Below are 19,216 nucleotides of genomic sequence, written 5' to 3' on the forward strand. Positions count from 1 at the left end.
ACTTACTCAGTTATTTTCTTTGAGCATTTTTACCCCATTGAGTAGCTGAAGCAAGCCTCCCATCCGTCCTTTGTCCATCAGCCATCCTGGAGCTCTGGAACCTATTAGACGAGGAATCTCCACATTAGCATTCCCTCTGGACTAACAAAGCAGTCAGACAGCTAGAAGTAGATAGACAGACAGACAGACAGACAGACAGACAGACAGACAGACAGACAGACAGACAGACAGACAGACAGACAGACAGACAGATAAGACAGACAGACAGATAAGACAGATAAGACAGACAGCTGTGGTTCTTGTTGGGGAGACGTCATTGGACAAGGACTAATTAGTCATTAGTGGTGACTATATACTACATTAACTACTGTCAAGGAATGCTGTCGGCTGACTATGGTCAAGAATATGACCTCTGCTGTCATTGGGAATGTTTGATTGTAATTGCACACTTCTCTATCTCTTCCATTTCTCATAATCTCTGTCTCTCTCTGCCTGTCTCCGTCTCTTTTTCTATCTCTCTCTCTCTGACTGTCTCTTTCTTTTTTTTAGGATGGCTGAGGTGTCACAACAGGAGAAGCTCCAGGCCATCGCTGTAAGTCATTTCTTCACCCTTACACGCGCACACACGCACGCGCACACACACACACACACACACACACACACACACACACACACACACACACACACACACACACACACACACACACACACACACACACACACACACACACACACACACACACACACACACACACACACACACACACACAGCACACGCTGCATTGATGGCTTTAGAAACAACCAATCATTGCTTCATGTAGGGTCTGACCAGCAGCCTTAATGACTCTCAACCTTTTAGGCCCCATCTCCTCTGACCATTAGCAGCCAGGCGAGCTCTCTCTCTCTCTCTCTCTCTCTCTCTCTCTCTCTTCTAGCTTTCCTTCATTCTCATTATGGGACTTCCTTATCCCTCTCACTCTTTCTTTCCTCTCTCCATGTCTTTCTCTATCACTTCCAGTCTCTTTTAATCTGTCTCTTCCTTCTCTCTCACTGTCTGTTGTTAACTTTTAACTTTTCTCTTCTCGCTCTATTTGTCTGCCTGTTTGACAGCTGTTATCTCTAGGCGTCTCTCTCTCTCGCATCTCTCTCTCTCTCTCTCTGCTCACACACACACACACACACACACACACACACACTCTAAAAACGACATGCACTATATCAATAAAGTGACTCATAGTGCTCTCTCCAGTGATTGCAGCCAATCAGATAACTGCTAACAGCACAGGGATGTCTGTGCTGGAATTTCGTTTAATCTCTTGATGATTTTTATGAACACAATGTGATGACTGTGTATGTTTGCATGAGTGCTGTTTGTAAGTGTGTGTGTGTGCACGTGCGTGTGCACGTGCGTGCGTGCGTGCGTGCGTGCGTGCGTGCGTGCGTGCGTGTAAATTAATAAATGTACTCTCTTTAGAATGTTGCCGGGGGATAATAGCCAGCAAAGCATTAATGACTTATTGATTAAATTCAATGTTCACAAATGGCTGTGTGTGTGTGTGTGTGTGTGTGTGTGTGCGTGTGCGTGTGCGTGTGCGTGTGCGTGTGCGTGTGCGTGTGCGTGTGTGTGTGTGTGTGCGTGCGTGCGTGTGTGTGTGTGTGTGTGTAACAGGAGAAAAGGAAGAAGCAGACAGAGATTGAGAACAAGAGGAGGCAGCTGGATGATGACCGACGGCAGCTCCAACATCTAAAGGTACACACACACTAAATACACACTAAACACAAACCACCACAGGATGGACATATACACACATTCTATGAATTCGGACTTTTGCCCACCTGAGTACCTTAAGCGGTTGTGTCCACCAAGGGTTTCATTTCCTGAGCGCAGCGTATGTTTTGAATTGTTTTCAATCGAAGAGACGCGTATTTATGCTATGCTGGAAACGCCAGCAGCATGAGGAGGCACTGAGCGTCTATTCTGAGCTGCTCGTTTATGTCTGACATTTTTATCTTGTTGCAGAGAAAATATTTTCAACTCTGGGTGTTTGAACAAAAACACAAAACAGTTTGTTTTCAGCTGTGAATAAAATGCTTTGGTGGACACACAGCCTTACTTATAATTGCTTACCACTTACTGATGAAGCTATGCATACATGTTGGGAAGCCGTTAACATTGCGCCCATCAGTCCCCCAGCGCTCAAGGCCTTTTGGCTTGACTGAGGAAAACCCACAACATTATGAATTACATTTGGACAAAAATGTCAACTCAGTTTCAAAGTGATTAACCTTTATTTACATATAAGGCCAAAAACGGTGACCATCCAAGTAGTTGGGAGCGTTGATGAATAGAGATAGATGAATATAGATAGATGAATAGATGAATACCTAGTCGTCATCGCCCACACATTCAACCTCATTCACGAAATGAGCGTATGTGATCAGATTTGATCATAAAGTATATTTACCGGTAAGAAGGTTTCCACAAACACAGCGGCCTTCAACTTTTTCCTCATCAAAATGTGTTCTTTGGTAAACGATTAAAATGTATATGTTTGGAATGATGTGGGAAGATAATTCACTGATGTGGCTTCTACTTGGAGCCTGTTACAGTAGAGCCCAGTGGTTTGTTAGAACACACCACTGGTAGAGCCTCATTACGTTTGTAGACCACCAGGCTTCTTGTTATAACCGTATTAATTGCCATATGCACATTCGTTCCATCATAGATGGCATGGTGCATACCATAGGTGCACTGAAGGGCTTTTGGAGACACCTAACCGTAACAGTGATACTAAACTAACCCTAACACTTTCTCTAACCTAAACGCTGATGGTATATGTGCTTGTTTGCGTGCGGGCTCATCATCAACCCCAACAACTCTTTTTGTAAATTCTTCCCATAAGTGAGCTGCTCCCCTCACTATCACCTCTGTGTCAGGAACAGTCAGAGTCACATACTCCCTCACTGTGCTGTCACGGTATGTTCAGAATGGACAGCAGATAAGACCAGCCTCTCCTCCACATGCTGTTAATAGACACACACACAGTTGCAGATTGGTGCACACATACAAACCCATAAGCACGCGCGCATGCAAATACATCCCTAAAGACACATACATACAGTGCAGTAAGCATTCACACATGCACTGACACACACACACGCGCTGCGCGCGCGCACACACACACACACACACACACACACACACACACACACACACACACACACACACACACACACACACACACACACACACACACACACACACACACATATATCAGAGCCAAGGCTTTAATCAATGCGTGTGTCAGCACTATCAAAGCTATTTCAGCCCTGCACAATGCAGCTGGTCAGAGATAAGAGCAAAGTTTGTGGTGTGTGTGTGTGTGTGTGTGTGTGTGTGTGTGTGTGTGTGTGTGTGTGTGTGTGTGTGTGTGTGTGTGTGTGTGTGTGTGTGTGTGTGTGTGTGTGTGTGTGTGTGTGTGTGTGTGTGTGTGTGTGTGTGTGTGTGTGTGTGTGTGTGTGTGTGAGAGTGCGTGCGTGCGTGCGTGACTGTGACCTGCGCTATTGCCCTTGCATGCTCCCACTTTTCTATTTTCAGAGCAGCCCTTTGTGTGTGTGTGTGTGTGTGTGTGTGTGTGTGTGTGTGTGTGTGTGTGTGTGTGTGTGTGTGTGTGTGTGTGTGTGTGTTACTCTACTAAAGTACATAGAAGCCTGTGACAATACAGAGGACTTAGGCAGAGGAAACAGATTTTTGTCCCACTCCCACCAACAGGAAACATCTCCTACACCCACCGCACCCCACTTTCAGCTCACACACACACACACACACACACACACACACACACACACACACACACACACACACACACACACACACACACACACACACACACAGAGGAGTGAGTATGTGGTCACACAGCACAGGCGCATTAGAAGTGTCTTTGTGCACTTCAGCAAGTAGACTTTTTTTCCACAGCCGGACGATGTTAATGTGGAAAAGCCAATAAACCTCTGCATTTACACACAACACATTTTCTGTTTCATGGATTTAATAGCGTTGTACCTGCCTCAACTGCTCAGTTAAGTCCTCAGTGTTAATTTAACCTCCACACAACGCGTACAAATTGAACCAACAGGTCCATTTGGTTCCATTTGCACACTATTTGGAGTTATATTAGTCTAACACTATGGATTTTACTGTGTGTAACCCATGACAACGGCCATGAACACATTCCCTCTCTCTTTCCACTTAAGCACGCACAAAGTCAAGACATGCTGTTGCACATCAACACACACACACACACACACACACACACACACACACACACACACACACACACACACACACACACACACACACACACACAGACACATGTCAAATAAGGAGACACATAACACGCACAGAGAGGTGTTATAGCATAAACGTTGTTAACCATTCAAACAGCAATATGGGTTGTGATTTATTTAATTGGTAGTCCGTGGTACAGCAATGTGTAAGCAGCAGCCTGAAGACCCTCCGTGGTGATTGAACCATGGAGCGAGAGAGAGCCACAAGACGCTTTGAACAAACATTCTTAGTTCATTTAGACATGGAAAAGGTTGATGTTAACGTGTAGTTCAGGACAGATGCAAACCTCACAACCTTCGCTTTCCCTGCTGCTGAGTGTGTCTACACTACAGTGTGTGTGCGTGTGCGTGTGCGTGTGCGTGCGTGTGTGTGTGTGTGTGTGTGTGTGTGTGTGTGTGCATGCGTGCGTGCGTGCGTGCATCCTAGTTCCGCCCATTGTCTGCTACGTTAGCAGCTTTTTACCCCTAAGAACAATGGAGCAGACGTGAGCCTCAGCGATTGGGCTTTATGACCGTGCCGTGCGTCAGACTAGTGTGTGTGTGTGTGTGTGTGTGTGTGTGTGTGTGTGTGTGTGTGTGTGTGTGTGTGCGTGTGCGTGCGTGCGTGCGTGCGTGGACATTTTTGTGTGCGCATGGGTGAGTATATTAAGTGATGTCAGACGTTGGGGTAGGGTGTGGCAAGAGAAGGAGTGAGAGAGAGAGAAAGAAGAGAGTGAAATGTAAGACAGATGGAAAGCAATAGAGAGGTAGAAAGAGAGAGAGGACACAGAGTGAGAGAGAGAGAGAGACATTGAGCTAAGAGAGAGCGAGAGGCATGATTTGATGTAAGGCTCAGGACTCAGGAGACCATGCAGTATTTCAGAGTGTTGAATTACATTGTGTGTGTGTGTGTGTGTGTGTGTGTGTGTGTGTGTGTGTGTGTGTGTGTGTGTGTGTGTGTGTGTGTGTGTGTGTGCGTGCGTGCGTGCGCGTGCGCGTGCGCGCGTGTGTGTGTGTGTGTGTGTGTGTCCAACCAACTGGGTGGTGAGGCAGGATAAACAGACTGTCAGCTTTAGATGGACATAAAGTTTAGAAAGGTTTCACATGGACAGTTACAGCCCCATTCATATTAAGGCAAAAAGAAAAGAAAAAGTTCATGAACTTGTTGATGGATAGCAGGGTGCACAAGAGAGAGAGGAAGGGGCAGTGTTGGGGTTGGAGAGCAGAAGAGAAAAAAAGAGGAGAAAGAAAAGGGGGAGTTTTGCTTTGGAAATTCTTGTTGCATCACTGGAGAGGAATTCACGTAAAGCAGAGGTCCAGATTCTCAGACAGACTTGTGGAAACGGGGAGGGTTTTTAACCTCCCCGTTTTCTGTGTGGCTGGTCAAGGTTTTCTTTCACCACATTGGTCCAACCATCTCAGTACGAATCCTGTTTGTTAAACATTCTGAGTACTTGTCCTGATATTACACAAATGAAAATCCCACTCCCGACAAACATAATTTACAAACTGTTTTTCTCACTTTCTCAGGCACATAAATCAATATTTGTGTGTATGAACAACCCTCTCCCACATCTGTAATAGTAGCAGGTAGCTGTTCTAAATCGGGAAATGTAATCCTATCCCTACAAAATGACCATGGTCTCTGCTACTGTTTCCACAAAGTCACCTGCCCCCCCCCCCCCCCCCATCAAAGCAGCTCCAGGAAGACTCCCTCATTGACGTCACAAATGATAGTTTTGACTCTGTTGTCTCATTCAGGCCTCGCCAATACATAGATGGAGGGAGGTACTAATCTACGTGCAGCTACCCTTATCTGTCCTCAACTGTCAAGGGAATAAAAAAAAGGTGTGAATAATGATCTATGGTTGAATTTCAAACCCAGAGGGTCTGGCAGCATGCCATGGTGCAGCTGGCTCCCGAGTTGGCAGCTGAGGTGGAACGTGTAACCGAGTCATTGAGTGGTGGCAATCATGGGATTGCTAGACACACGTACTGGCAGATCGCTTCAGAGTGGCCAAAGGGCTCAGCCAGCCTGCCTGTCAGAATTAAAGTACAGATAACCTCTCCTGACAGAAGAAGTGCGAGTGCAAGTCATTGTGTTCTGGATTTTGGGGAGGGTGGGGGATTATAAATTCCATTATCTCATTCCGGTGCAAATGATAGGTGTACCTGTGCAACAGCTTGCCAATTTAGCATGACATAGACACACACACACGCTCTCTAGGTGATAAGGTACAATTTAAAAGAAGATTACATAGGCTTGCATCATCTTGTACAAAAATATTAAGTATGCTGATAAGACAATCTGACGAGGAAGAAAAAAAACTGAAGGCAAATGTTATAATCTGTCTGCCCAATCACCCAACCTTGTTAATTGGTTTATATGAATCCAGTTCCCCATTGATCCCATTTCCCTCTTTCCCATTACAGTCAAAAGCATTGAGGGAGCGCTGGTTGTTGGATGGCGCTCCAGAGGAGGAGGAGACTCAGCAACGTCTGCTGGACGATGATGTGAAGACCAAGCTACTGGAGCAAGTCATCCTCAGGTCAGTGTGTCATTGAGCTCTTCAGCACCACTCCCCTAAACATGTAGTGTTGTTGTTAGTAGGAATAAACACAGAAGCACCTGGGAGGAAGTGGACTAAGAAAGGGGAGGAGCCAAACCGAGTTCCAGTTTCTACACAAAAAAAACTGAATGGGTTCCCAGATTGGTGTGTAATTAATACACCACATTCAGTGACACGATAGTTCATGTAGACACGGAAGGCAGAATGTTTATGTACTTCATTCACACTCCCCGGACCCCCCCCCATTCGCTATCAGTTATACAGTCGTACTCCTTTAAGTCAGTACGTTCAACCTCTTGTCATTCTCATTCGCTTCAAGCTAATTACTCCCGCCCTCATACCCACAGTGCAACTCGGGCGGTTCATTTAAGCAGCCTCTGTTCTCTGTTCAGTCTACGTACTTCGCTGTCTAAGCGGTGTGTTCAGCTGCTTGTTTTCAAATTCCCTCCACCTCCCCGGCCTCCTCCCCGTGGCATCTAGTTATTATTGTTATAGGTTGATTCTGTGTTGTACTGTGGTTCTATGATTCTGCGTATTGTACTGTTTTTGGATTGTACTATGATTGTGGTTGTTTAATTATGCATTGAAGGTTCAATGTTATGTTACACTGTATTTTATGCTTATGTTTCATGCTTTCTGTCTCTCCTCTGTCTCTCCCTCTCTCTTTTCCCCCGACACGGTCGAGGCAGAAGGCCGCCACCCTAGAGCCTAGGGTCTGCCTGACGTTTTCTCCCAGTTAAGAGGGAGTTTTTCGTTGCCACTGTCGCCAATTGCTTGCTCAGGGTGGGATTGTCGGGTCTCTTCTCTACATGTAAAGTGTTGAGACAACTTGTTGTGATTTGACACTTTAATTGAATTGAATTGAATTGAATGCTCTGCTCTGGGGGTTTGTGATTGAATGATCTGTGACATGTTTGCACAGGAATCTGTAATATCACATGAGCAGAGTCACACCGCCAAACTCGAATGCAATATCATTGCATATATGGGTTATGGTTAATATGGTAATGGTTAATAAATGGTAAATGGTTCATTAACTGTCTGGTTATTTCTGAGCTGAAGTGTCTAAATGAAACAGCGTTATCTTGATTCTCTTCCGTAAGAGATGGCAAATGGGACAACGTCATTCTGAATAACACGTTAGGTTAGGCTCTAAAGATTTTGTGGACATTTTTGTTGGGGGTTCAGTGAAACTAATAAAAAACTGATTGGATGTCAAATGTTTGGCATAAATAGTGACTCATTAAATTCAGTGTTCACTAAACAATCTGTGTGTGTGTGTGTGTGTGTGTGTGTGTGTGTGTGTGTGTGTGTGTGTGTGTGTGTGTGTGTGTGTGTGTGTGTGCGTGTGCGTGTGTGTACATCAGACTGGAGCAGGAGATTGAGGAACTGGAGACTGGAGGACCAGCCAATGAGGGCGTGGCCAAAGAAAATGGAGGTAAATTCAGTACCCATGGCAACGTATGAGCTAGAACAGGAAACCATGGAAACAAAGCCTGGGCAGTTGTGAATTGGAAGGGAAGACGAAGAGTGGGCTAAAAATGGCTTCTACATTTAATCCATCAAATCATTCCTCTCTTCTGGTGGTCATTAAAATAATATTTCATTTAATTCTTTCCTTTTCTCTCTGTATTTACATCCTCCATTCTCTCTCTTTCCCTCTCTCTCTCTCTCTCTCTCTCTCGCTCCTCTCTGCGGTGCCACGTTGCCCCCTGCAGGAGAGAACGGAGTGGTGCAGGCTTCAGGCCAGACACCCAGGAGAGAGGTGACAGGGATTGAGGCGAAGCTGCTCGGCCCCAGCCCCGACCAGGCCAGTGCAGACAACCCCGTCACCCTGGTCTTCATGGGCTACAAGACTGTGGAGGAAGAGCAGGAGAACCGCGCCACCGAGGATGGGGTGGACGGCAACGTCAAGGCCGAGTTCGTGGTCATCGAAGACGGGGAGGGCAAGGCGGTAGGAGGAGAGGGGGCCACGGAAGAGCCGGCCCCGCCCAACGGCAGCATGGCGGACAAGGAGAAAGCCAACGGGGGAGGGGAGGACGCAGAGAAAGAAAAGGAAAAGAAACAGACCTGCAAATGCTGCACGGTCATGTGAGTTTGTGTGTGTGTGTGTGTGTGTGTGTGTCTGTGTGTGTGTGTGTGTGTGTGTGTGTGTGTGTGTGCGTGTGCGTGTGCGTGTGTGCGTGTGTGTGCATGCGTGCGTACGTGATTGTGCGCATGTGTGCTAGGTGCACACCTGCCTCCGTGCAGGTATGCGTATAGCTGTGTATATCTGTGCTTTGCAAGTTTGTGTGCATGGCGTGTGCGTCTGTTACGGGAGTGTGCGAATCAGGACTGGAAGAAAGACGATACCAACGGCAACGACAACAAGAGAAGTACGGTTCCACGGCCACAATATCAACAACTAAAGCCAATACGGCATCTTCAGCCACAACAAGAACCAGAGAGACTCATACACAGTATACCAAACTCTGTATACTTTCTCTGATATGTATTTTACTTTTGATTTCTATTGATATTTTTCTATTTTTCTGTCTTGACATTTATATTGTATTCGGTATGTATATCTTTATTATGGGACTGTGTACTGTAAGTTCATTGTTATTATCGTTGAGAAAAAAAGAAAGAAAAGATAAGGTCTCTGGATTGTACTGCGAACCCTTGGGGGACACCTGGAATCTGGACCCTTGTAATTTAGTCCAAAACACCAAATTATGAAGGACACAGATACTTAAATATATATATATTTCTCTGTGTAGGCCTACCAACTATTTATCGGTCGATTTCATATTACAATATTGTCTAAGATATTATTTTGAATAGTATTTTAATATATTGATATCAAATTATGTTTTATACAATGTATTTATTGTTTTTTGGTTCCACGTATCATCTCCAACCACCATTTGCATGTGATGCTTGTAAGCACTACGACATTCGCACTTCAACAATCATGACGAAAGTCTGCGCTTTTCTTAGACTCACTCATTGTATCTTTAGCCACATTAAGTCTTTATAACTGTAAATGGTAAATAGGATTGGCAGTGTTAGAGATACACAATAGGTTTTACAAGAACTACAGCACGATCGGACAGAAGTAAAATAGGACACAGATCTCTGTACAAGCCATGCTTGCCTCCTGCAAATACTGTATGTCACATAAACACATGTACAATGTAAAATCACTACTTTTTCTATTTAACAAAAAAAAAGAAAAGAACAACTCATGTTCAAAAGAATCCTATTAAAACCAATGTTGCCATGACTATAAATGCTTACATAATTGTGTTCCTGTCAAAGTAATGTTGATGTAGAATGAAGAGGTAGCACTGCATGAAGCCCTGCAGCTCTCATGACTTCCACGTCTCTGTCGCACCGCTCTGAATCACGTTAACATGAATGTACTGTAAGTTCAGGGGTTAAATTGGGATTCGCTCCTCCATGCTGAAGGAGGGAGGGCTCACTCAGCTCGCCCCAGGAAGCATTTGTTTCTTCTTGAACCAAATAAAATCTGTTAATACTGTATTTTTTGTGTGTTGGTCGGCTATTGCTTTCTGTCTCCTACTAGCTCCCAGTTTAACCCCTGACTGTCTTTGTTTTGACAACGGGCCCGGGGAGCAATTGTACTTCATTCAATTTGTTGTTTGATATTGTTCAATTAACACTGGTCATTTGAAACTTTAATAATGTGGAAACTGGTGGAAAAAAACGTCACATACACTTCCAAATATTTAAAGCTGCAATCTGTATTTTGTATGTACAGTACATTGTCTCCCTCTCCTGGCAGAAAGTTAATTGCAATGATGTACATGCTACAATAAAGTCGCTGTCCTACCCGACAACCAGGTCGACATTTCTCAATGGAAGAGTAGAAAGATTACCTCTAACCACTGCAGATGTGCCAGTTATATTGTAGCAACATTCTGTACCATACAGATTGGGTAAAATAAGTCCCGGATTTCAGCTTTAAGTCCTTGAAAGTGTTGTCAAAAACATGTGCCCTTGGTTTTGTCAACCAGACAGTACACAGCAAAATACTCTGTGTTAATTTATACATTTTCAACTCACAGAGTGTAAGAACCAAATAGGCCCATAGGGTCCATTTTGGTTACATTTGTGCACTCCCAGTTCTAAATTAACACTCAGGATTTTACCGTGTATAAGATGTCTGGGTTCATTGATTATATGCTGCCTAAAATACAGCTCCCTCAGACTGTGCATGTCTCATACACTTACACATCGTCATCACTATCCCACATTTTTTTATCCATATAATCTGAACAACAAACCCCGCTCCCTGCTCACAAACATGCAGTATAAAAAAAACTCTGAGGTTGGTGCTAACTGTGAGTCTCTTCTAACCCTCCATTTACCATCTACTGTTCCACTGGCTCCCTCTGTCACACTGAGATCACTGGTGAGGGGCATTGTGGGAGATGTAGTTCATCCGGACTGTACTGCCTATTTCTAATGAACAAGAGTTTTTTGCACCCTTGAGCATGGATCTTTGGTGCCTGGTGCATTCTCTTCAGTCCTGCCGGCATTTACCACCAGAGCAATGCCCCCCAACATTCCAAGGGAAGTCAGCAGGCATGGACAGCCAGCGTATATGCTTTCCATGTGTACAGTTGTAGTTATATGGATTTACCGATTTCGTTTCTTGAAATTGACTCATGTTTCTTTTGTTTTTTTATGGCCTCTGCGTGGGGCGGTATATTGTACTTGATGTGTGTACTTAAAAAAGAAACATGACTACATCTGTGTATTGTTGGTGCCTTTGTCAGGTTCAGTTGGTTGGACTTGTCCGTCTGTCATTCATATTAGACCAGGTTTGTCCTACTCTCGTTCCGGTCACGGAGACACTCTTGAAATGCTGCACAACAACAACAACAATGACGAAACACTGCAATGCTTCTTCATCAAATAACCTTTGAATGCAGCTCTGTTTAATACTCTCAGAAGATGCATTGTGTAGAATATATTTGGTGTCCTGCATAAAGTTTGCCTCTCAAATGTTGCCTCTTTTGATGCTGTAATCAACAGCTGATGTCATTATCCCTTATGAAGAAAAGGTGTCATGTCCCTGGGACCAAAACAAACATTTAAATTGGACAAATAGATGAACATGAACAAGTTGGAAGTTCTTTGAAAGATCGAATCAAGACAGAAACTGAGTGAGTTTCTACAACTGGAACGGAGAGAGGCCACCCTGTGTTAGACCAATGCCTGTTCATCTATTATGTGGTCGTCTAAATGTTTAATCTTGAATAAAACTACTGTTTGTTTACAGCAAATCAGTCAAGTGTTGTGTGTATGTAATTAACTAAAAGCACACAAAGACTCCAACACACACTCACACACACACACACACACACACACACACACACACACACACACACACACACACACACACACACACACATTTGTACTTGTGAGCTATATGGGTAATGACACGAGTGGTGTTGGCATCTTGGCTTTCTAATGAATGGGGCTGCAATTAACTGGCGTTAATGGAGTCAATCACAGATGGGTATACAGGGGACTCCTGTGGAGATTTGCTTCTGCCTACGCGCAAACACATGGCCATGTGCACTCAGACACAAACACAATCTATTTACTGTGGGAGCATAAGATATGAAGACAGATGGTAAAAATTAAGAGTGAAAATGACATTATTCAACTGTTGCTGAGGGGTTCAGGAGAGAAGAAAGCTCAAAGAAGAAAGAGAAGATTGGGATAAACTATGAGAAAGCCAATACAGAGGGTTTAAAGCTGGGGTTGTACTTATGTCCACATTAATTAAGCTCAGAATAGTAGATATGAACTGGCTCCTATTTGAGTCAAATCGAGGAATGCACTGGCAAGGGACTACCACTAGAGGGCACAGTTTTACTATTTTGGAAAAGATTGAGGCAAGGAAACAATAATAACTTAATAAGCACCAAATGACAAAAAGACAAAGATTGATACAACAGTTCTACACAAATATGAACTATTTACCTGAAATTTTTAAAAACAATAACAACCAGACTAATCCATACCTAGCTATTTTAAGACAGACATAAACCAGAGACTGTACTCCGCATACTCCTGACCAATGTGACCATGATTGGGCAGTTGCCTCTGTGCATACACACATGATCTCACTCACACACACACACACACACACACACACACACACACACACACACACACACACACACACACACACACACACACACACACACACACACACACACACACACACACACACACACACACACACACACATGCAAAAGGCAATAGTCTTATCACAGTGTGTCCACACGGTTTGGTCAAAGAAAAGAACCACATGGTTAAGCTAAGACAGCTATCATGGAGGTGGAGGCAGGACATTACCATTTGAAAGGAATGGGTGTGCCTTGTTTAAAAGCTTAGATTCCTGAATAAAAGAAAAAGAGAAAATACCACACCCTCAATCAAGTCCCACCACAATGATGGGTGTGTTGTGTTGGTGGGATGCATTTCTCAGCCCACCATAGACCCCGATACCAATCATCCTATTGAGTGTTATGCAAAATGGTATCTCTGCTAACACAAAGTGTGATAACCTTCCTCTTGTAATACAAGCTGGTGCCTGGTGTCAGCACCACCTACTTCAATGTACAGCCCTTTTACTGGTTACTTCCCACCACTGTATAATTGATGTCCCTCCCTTACACTATATCATTTTACTTTGCTTGAGGATTTTTTTGATACTTTATACTTCTCGTCCACACCATTTCAGGGGAAATTATGATGTATCGTTGTAGGTTCAGCCCCACTTTTACCAGCTACAACATTGAAGTTGATGAATATATTAATCCAGTAATGATTGTGAAATGTGAAATTCTGCTTTGCCCTGTGTTTACAAAACAAAGTAAATAAATGTTTTACCATTGCCAACCAGCAGTTATCAGCCACTGGAGTAGAGTGGTGGTGTTAACCTGTAGAAACCTATTGCCCCCTCCTGTTTTCACTGTTTGTTTTGGTGGACAGGGATGTTTTTGGGCACCACACAATTGGAAGGTATACTATAACTATTCCCCCCCTAGTTTCTCCCACATACACGTATAATTAATTAAAGGTAGGGTAAGTGATTTTCTTTGGTTAAAATAAGTGTTAAATAGCTATATATTCTGATAGTACTCATTGCTATAGAGTGTTTGTTCAGTAAAAGGAGTCTCCTTAGCTCTTTATAAAACAGAAAATGCATTTTTGTCTCAGTTTCAGTTTCATCTCCAATTTTATCCAATCAGGATAGAGAACTCAATCAGGATATAGATTAAACAAGTGAAATTGGAAGTGATGACACTAAGAAATGAGCAGGCAAAATTGGATCTGGAACACTATTAAAATGAAGCTTAAAAATGTGTACTTTCTCCTGATTGGCTGAGATTTTGACACCTACCGGAAAATGTATTTTCTCTTTATTAAAGAGCTGGAGAGACGGGGAGGCCCCTGTTACTGAACAAACACTCTATAGCAATGATTACTATCAGAATATAGTGCTTTAACTTTTTAACAAAATACTTTTTGTTTTAACCAAAGAATATCACTTACCCTACCTTTAATGTAAAAAAAAAAAATGTCTACATATGCACTAGAGTGGGCTACAGATGCACTACAGTGGTCTACATATCACGACAGTGGTCTAAAGATGCAATAGAGTGGTCTACAGGTGCACTAGAGTGGGCTAGACTCGAGAGGCACTAGAGTGGTCTACATATGTACTAGAGTGAGCTACAGAGGCACTAGAGTGGTCTACAGATGCACTAGAGTGGTCTACATATGTACTAGAGTGAGCTACAGAGGCACTAGAGTGGTCTACAGAGGCACTAGAGTGGTCTACAGATGCACTAGAGTGGTCTACAGATGCACTACAATGGTCTACATATCACGACAGTGGTCTACAGATGCACTAGAGTGGTCTATAGATAGATACAGTAGTACAGCATTCTATAGATACAGTAGGTAGTCTATAGATGTAGTACAGTGGTCTCATACAGCTATAGATACAGTACAGTGGTCTCATACAGCTATAGATACAGTACAGTGGTCTCATACAGCTATAGATACAGTACAGTGGTCTCATACAGCTATAGATACAGTACAGTGGTCTATAGATACAGTACAGTGGTCTCATACAGCTACAGATACAGTACAGTGGTCCCATACAGCTATAGATACAGTAAAGTGGTCTCATACAGCTATAGATACAGTACAGTGGTCTCATACAGCTATAGATACAGTACAGTGGTGTGATGATGGCCAATGTTGATGATAATTGATAACAAAATATATATATATATATATATTAAAAAAATAAAATAAGCCCCCCCTGCAACGTTTCCTTTTTGCCACACATATACACCCCATGGAGTATTTTTTTGTACCGAATTAACCGAATTAAAGTAATAAAAAACGGAAATAAAAGGGGAATAACCGCGATAAAATTCGTGCGCGCGCACTGGCCACACATGCACGCGCGAAGTTGGCAGCCCTGGCAACCCTTTAGAAACTCAATCGTTACAAACTAACTAGTAGCTTCTAAGCCTCTAGTATGAACTTTATGCCCTAACTAAGGACCGCAGTTATGTTCAGCTGGTGCAACTCAGCCCTGGCTATCAAGCTGTTAGCATCTCTGGGCCTGTGATGGGCGTGTGAGCCAGTGAGCTATGGGCGCACTGCGAATAAAAGCTACAGCTAAACAGGCTGGTACAATGGTACAAACATGGAAGAACCCCAGAACAACAATAGGTGCTAAGAGCCAATCATACGCTATGGCTCGGCCTCTTCCACGGAAGATGCAGCCCACTCCAAAACCCCAGCCTGGCTTCCTGTTTACCCTCTCGTAGCTGTGTTTCCCTCCTAACAGCTGATCTAAAGTCAGTTTTAGCCAACAGTCTCCTTACATGGTTAACAGCAGAAAAACATGTAAGGGTTTGTATCTCTGATCTGTGAACAGTGTTTTAGAGCTTCTTCTATCATGAGCCACCAGCTGCTGAGCTGAGCCTCAGAGCTGTGGTTTGTGAGCTGACCTACGGCTGGTAGAGAAGCAACAAACCAAATAACATATGGCTAAAGCTTTGAAGGCCTACATTGGAATACGGCTGAATGAATACACAGACTGCAGCAAATGAAAAGAAAAAAGCTATTTAAACATTTAAAAAAATACAAAAATAAAAAGAGGCGATGACTGTCAAGAAAAATACACTTCCGCTAATCAAATATGTTGGGTTTTCTTTTGTGTTTTTTAAAAGACAGAATAAAAAAGCAAGAAAAAAGAAAAAACATGCAGTCTGAGGAGCAACTGCTTTGCTAACAGCTATTTTAAGGCTTGATTATGAGCTTTTCGTTTCCAAACCGAGGTATGGCTAACACAAAACACAAAAAAGAGACAGACAACCATACAAAGGTAACAGACGAAGAGAGAAATGGGACGAAAAGGAGAGAGAGAGAGATAAAAAAAACAGATGTAGAGGAAAAGCCTGAATCGATACTTGGGACTACAATGCGTACATAGCGTTAGAAGTACATCTCAAGTGTTGTCGTCTTGTTGCGATTTCATTCCATTATTTCGTAGACTTAATAAACTTCAATAAAATTCTCTATCTGCGTTTCTTTGTTTTCTCTTTCTATCCTATAGTAAAAAAAAAATCCCTCACTTCATAAAGAAGTACTGCAGCAGGCAGTCGATGAGAATGGAGAAGCCTGCGAACACGTACACGATGAGCGCGGCGAAGCGCTCGTCGCTCGAGATCAGGCCCGCCCCCTTGCCCGTGCCCACGGTGCACAGCTCCCCCGACGACGCGGTCTCCTGGCAACACAGCGTGAACAAGGAGGAGGGGCTTGGGGTCCGCACAGCTCCTGGCAGGTGTCCTGGCAACGGCGGCAGGCGCCCACACGGAAGCGGTAGTCAGTGGTCTCGCCATGCCTTTCGGCCTGGCGGAGACAATAATGCAGGGTGAATCAGCAGTGTTAGGACAGTAGAGTAAGGCAAATACAAATAAATGGAGATGAATATGACTTAGAAATTAGTTTTTTTACTTAGGCGGATAGAGATGTTTTAACCGTTCTTTTCTGAAAACCTTAAAATATGACTTAGGCAATTATGCTATGAGGCTAACGACATGGAACCCTGCCTAAACAAAGGTGAAACCCACCAAGCTTGGAGTGGCATAATGGTTAGAGAGACCTGTTATGTAATGAACAAGTCACAGGTTTGATTCCCTTCAACAAACGATGCATTCTGCTTGAGCAAGACACCATCATGCTTACTCTGGATAATGAAGCTGAATGACTGCAACATGGAGGTGTGCATACATGGAGCTTCAGCTTGGATGAAACTATCTCACACTCACACACACACACACACACACACACACACACACACACACACACACACGCACACACACACACACACACACACACACACACACACACACACACACACACTCTCCCCTCATCATGAAATAATTGTCACTTGTATTGTAGCACTCTATTTAACCCGAGAAGGATCACTGAGCATCCTTGATATTTCGCAGACGATTTCACCCTCACACATGTATATTACACATGTATGTTCACAGTTCACAGCTGGGAGCTAGCAGCACAGCTAAATCATAGTGTTCTGTGATTCCCACCATTAAGCCCCTCCACTGGAACAAAGGCACCTCAACATTAGTGGCTGATCAAGGTGTTCTTAAATTGTACCAGAATTTGAACCGACTAGCCCTCCATTTACCACGCTTCACTAATCTCTATGTGAAGTGAACACACCACTTAAACATCATCTGGTCAATGCCAGTGGTTATTACAGTACATTCCTATCTGTGGAACACTGTTCCGAGTGGACCCACTATAATTATACTGTTGCAGTTATTCTAGAGATGGCATTCTTTACTGTGATATGACGGCGATGAGACACAGCTGAGTATTCTTTTTTTTATTTTTACTTCTGTTTATTGCAGTTTTTTCTTACAGAAGGTACATGATACAAACGTATTGAAAAACCACAAGAGTGACAAGACAGAATATAAATAAAAATAGAAAAACAAAAAAACAAATCAAAGACATACACAGCTGAGTATTCTACATGGCTGAAAACCGTGTAGAATACTCAGGCTGTTAAACGTACCAGCATTAGGTTAAACTGAGAAATGTACGTTAAACCGCAAGAGGTAGCCGCCACCAGAAAAACAAGACTAAATGATCTAAAGACCCTACAAGGCAGCTCTTAGAGGCTGTGTTGCTCCTTACACCCAAACAGACCAAAGTTGTTTGAACTGACTGACATTGCCATCCTTAAAGGTAGGGTAAGTGATTTATTTATTTAAAATAAGTGTTAAATAGCTCTATATTCTGAGAGTACTCATTGATATTAGAGTGCGTGCTTGTTCAGTAAAAGGAGTCTCCATGTCTCTCCAGCTCTTTATTAAACAGAAAATGCATTTTCAGCTCTCTCCTGATTGGCTTAAATGTTGTCACCTACCTGAAAATGTACATATATTCTGTTTACTAAAGAGCTGAAGAGACCCCTGTGACCGAACAAATGCTCTGTAGCAATGATTAGGCACGTCCGTGCCCGTGTGAACTTTTTACTTTCGGTTTGAAAACGCTCTCAAACTTCGTTTTTGAGGCACATAATTTACTTTTCAGATAGCGTTTGGATAGAATTTAGTTGTTTAACTTCATATATGTGGTCAATTTGTCATGAAAGAGCCTATTTAAAAATAAAGATTCAGAGAACCGGCAGGGGTGGGCAGTTCCTTGAATTGTATCCGAATAAAGCAACCCATATTCGGCATGGCCCGTTCAGAAGTACCCTTAACTCTATGGAAGTCCTCCCTGCGACACCCCCTGGTGGTCGGGGAAACGAACTGCTGGAGTTTTTTTCTTTGTTTATCTCTGAATCGCCTACAATCCCTTTTAAGGTCATTGACCCATTAAGACCCGAGGGGCCTATTCTACAAAATGTGTATTTGAAACACTTATGTTGCTATAATATCAGTGGTTCTCAACACTTTTTCATGTCAACAACCCCCAAAATGATATGTATTTGGACGTGGACCCCCATCTACAAATATTTAGTTACAGGGACCCCCAGAAGTAAAGATTTGAGTTACAAATGTTCGCTACAAATATATATTCAAAGATTTGCACACATTTTCATGATTTTACTAAAAAATTGCAGATCTACAAGCTCATAGCGCGCTATGAGCTTGTATATCTGCTATTATATTATATCTGTATATCCCACATTAAAAGTCTGTAGGAGAAGAAAATGAGTCAGAATGAAA

General features: G+C 43.1%; 1 protein-coding gene across 1 annotated transcript in view; it reads left to right on the forward strand.

The window, feature by feature from the left end:
- The window catches only part of palm1b (paralemmin 1b), a 33,915-nt gene extending 21,781 nt beyond the window's left edge, over positions 1 to 12,134 (forward strand). The window contains exons 2-6 of the mRNA XM_080414469.1: positions 550 to 592; positions 1,670 to 1,750; positions 6,760 to 6,875; positions 8,264 to 8,334; positions 8,615 to 12,134. Of these exons, the coding sequence (XP_080270595.1) occupies positions 551 to 592; positions 1,670 to 1,750; positions 6,760 to 6,875; positions 8,264 to 8,334; positions 8,615 to 8,991 (687 nt within the window). The 5' untranslated portion in view covers position 550 and the 3' untranslated portion in view covers positions 8,992 to 12,134. The remainder of the gene's footprint in view (positions 1 to 549; positions 593 to 1,669; positions 1,751 to 6,759; positions 6,876 to 8,263; positions 8,335 to 8,614) is intronic.
- The last annotated feature ends 7,082 nt before the right edge of the window (positions 12,135 to 19,216 follow it).

Source organism: Gymnoscopelus braueri (genome assembly GCF_963280865.1).
Source record: "Gymnoscopelus braueri genome assembly, chromosome: 19".
NCBI lineage: Eukaryota > Metazoa > Chordata > Actinopteri > Myctophiformes > Myctophidae > Gymnoscopelus > Gymnoscopelus braueri.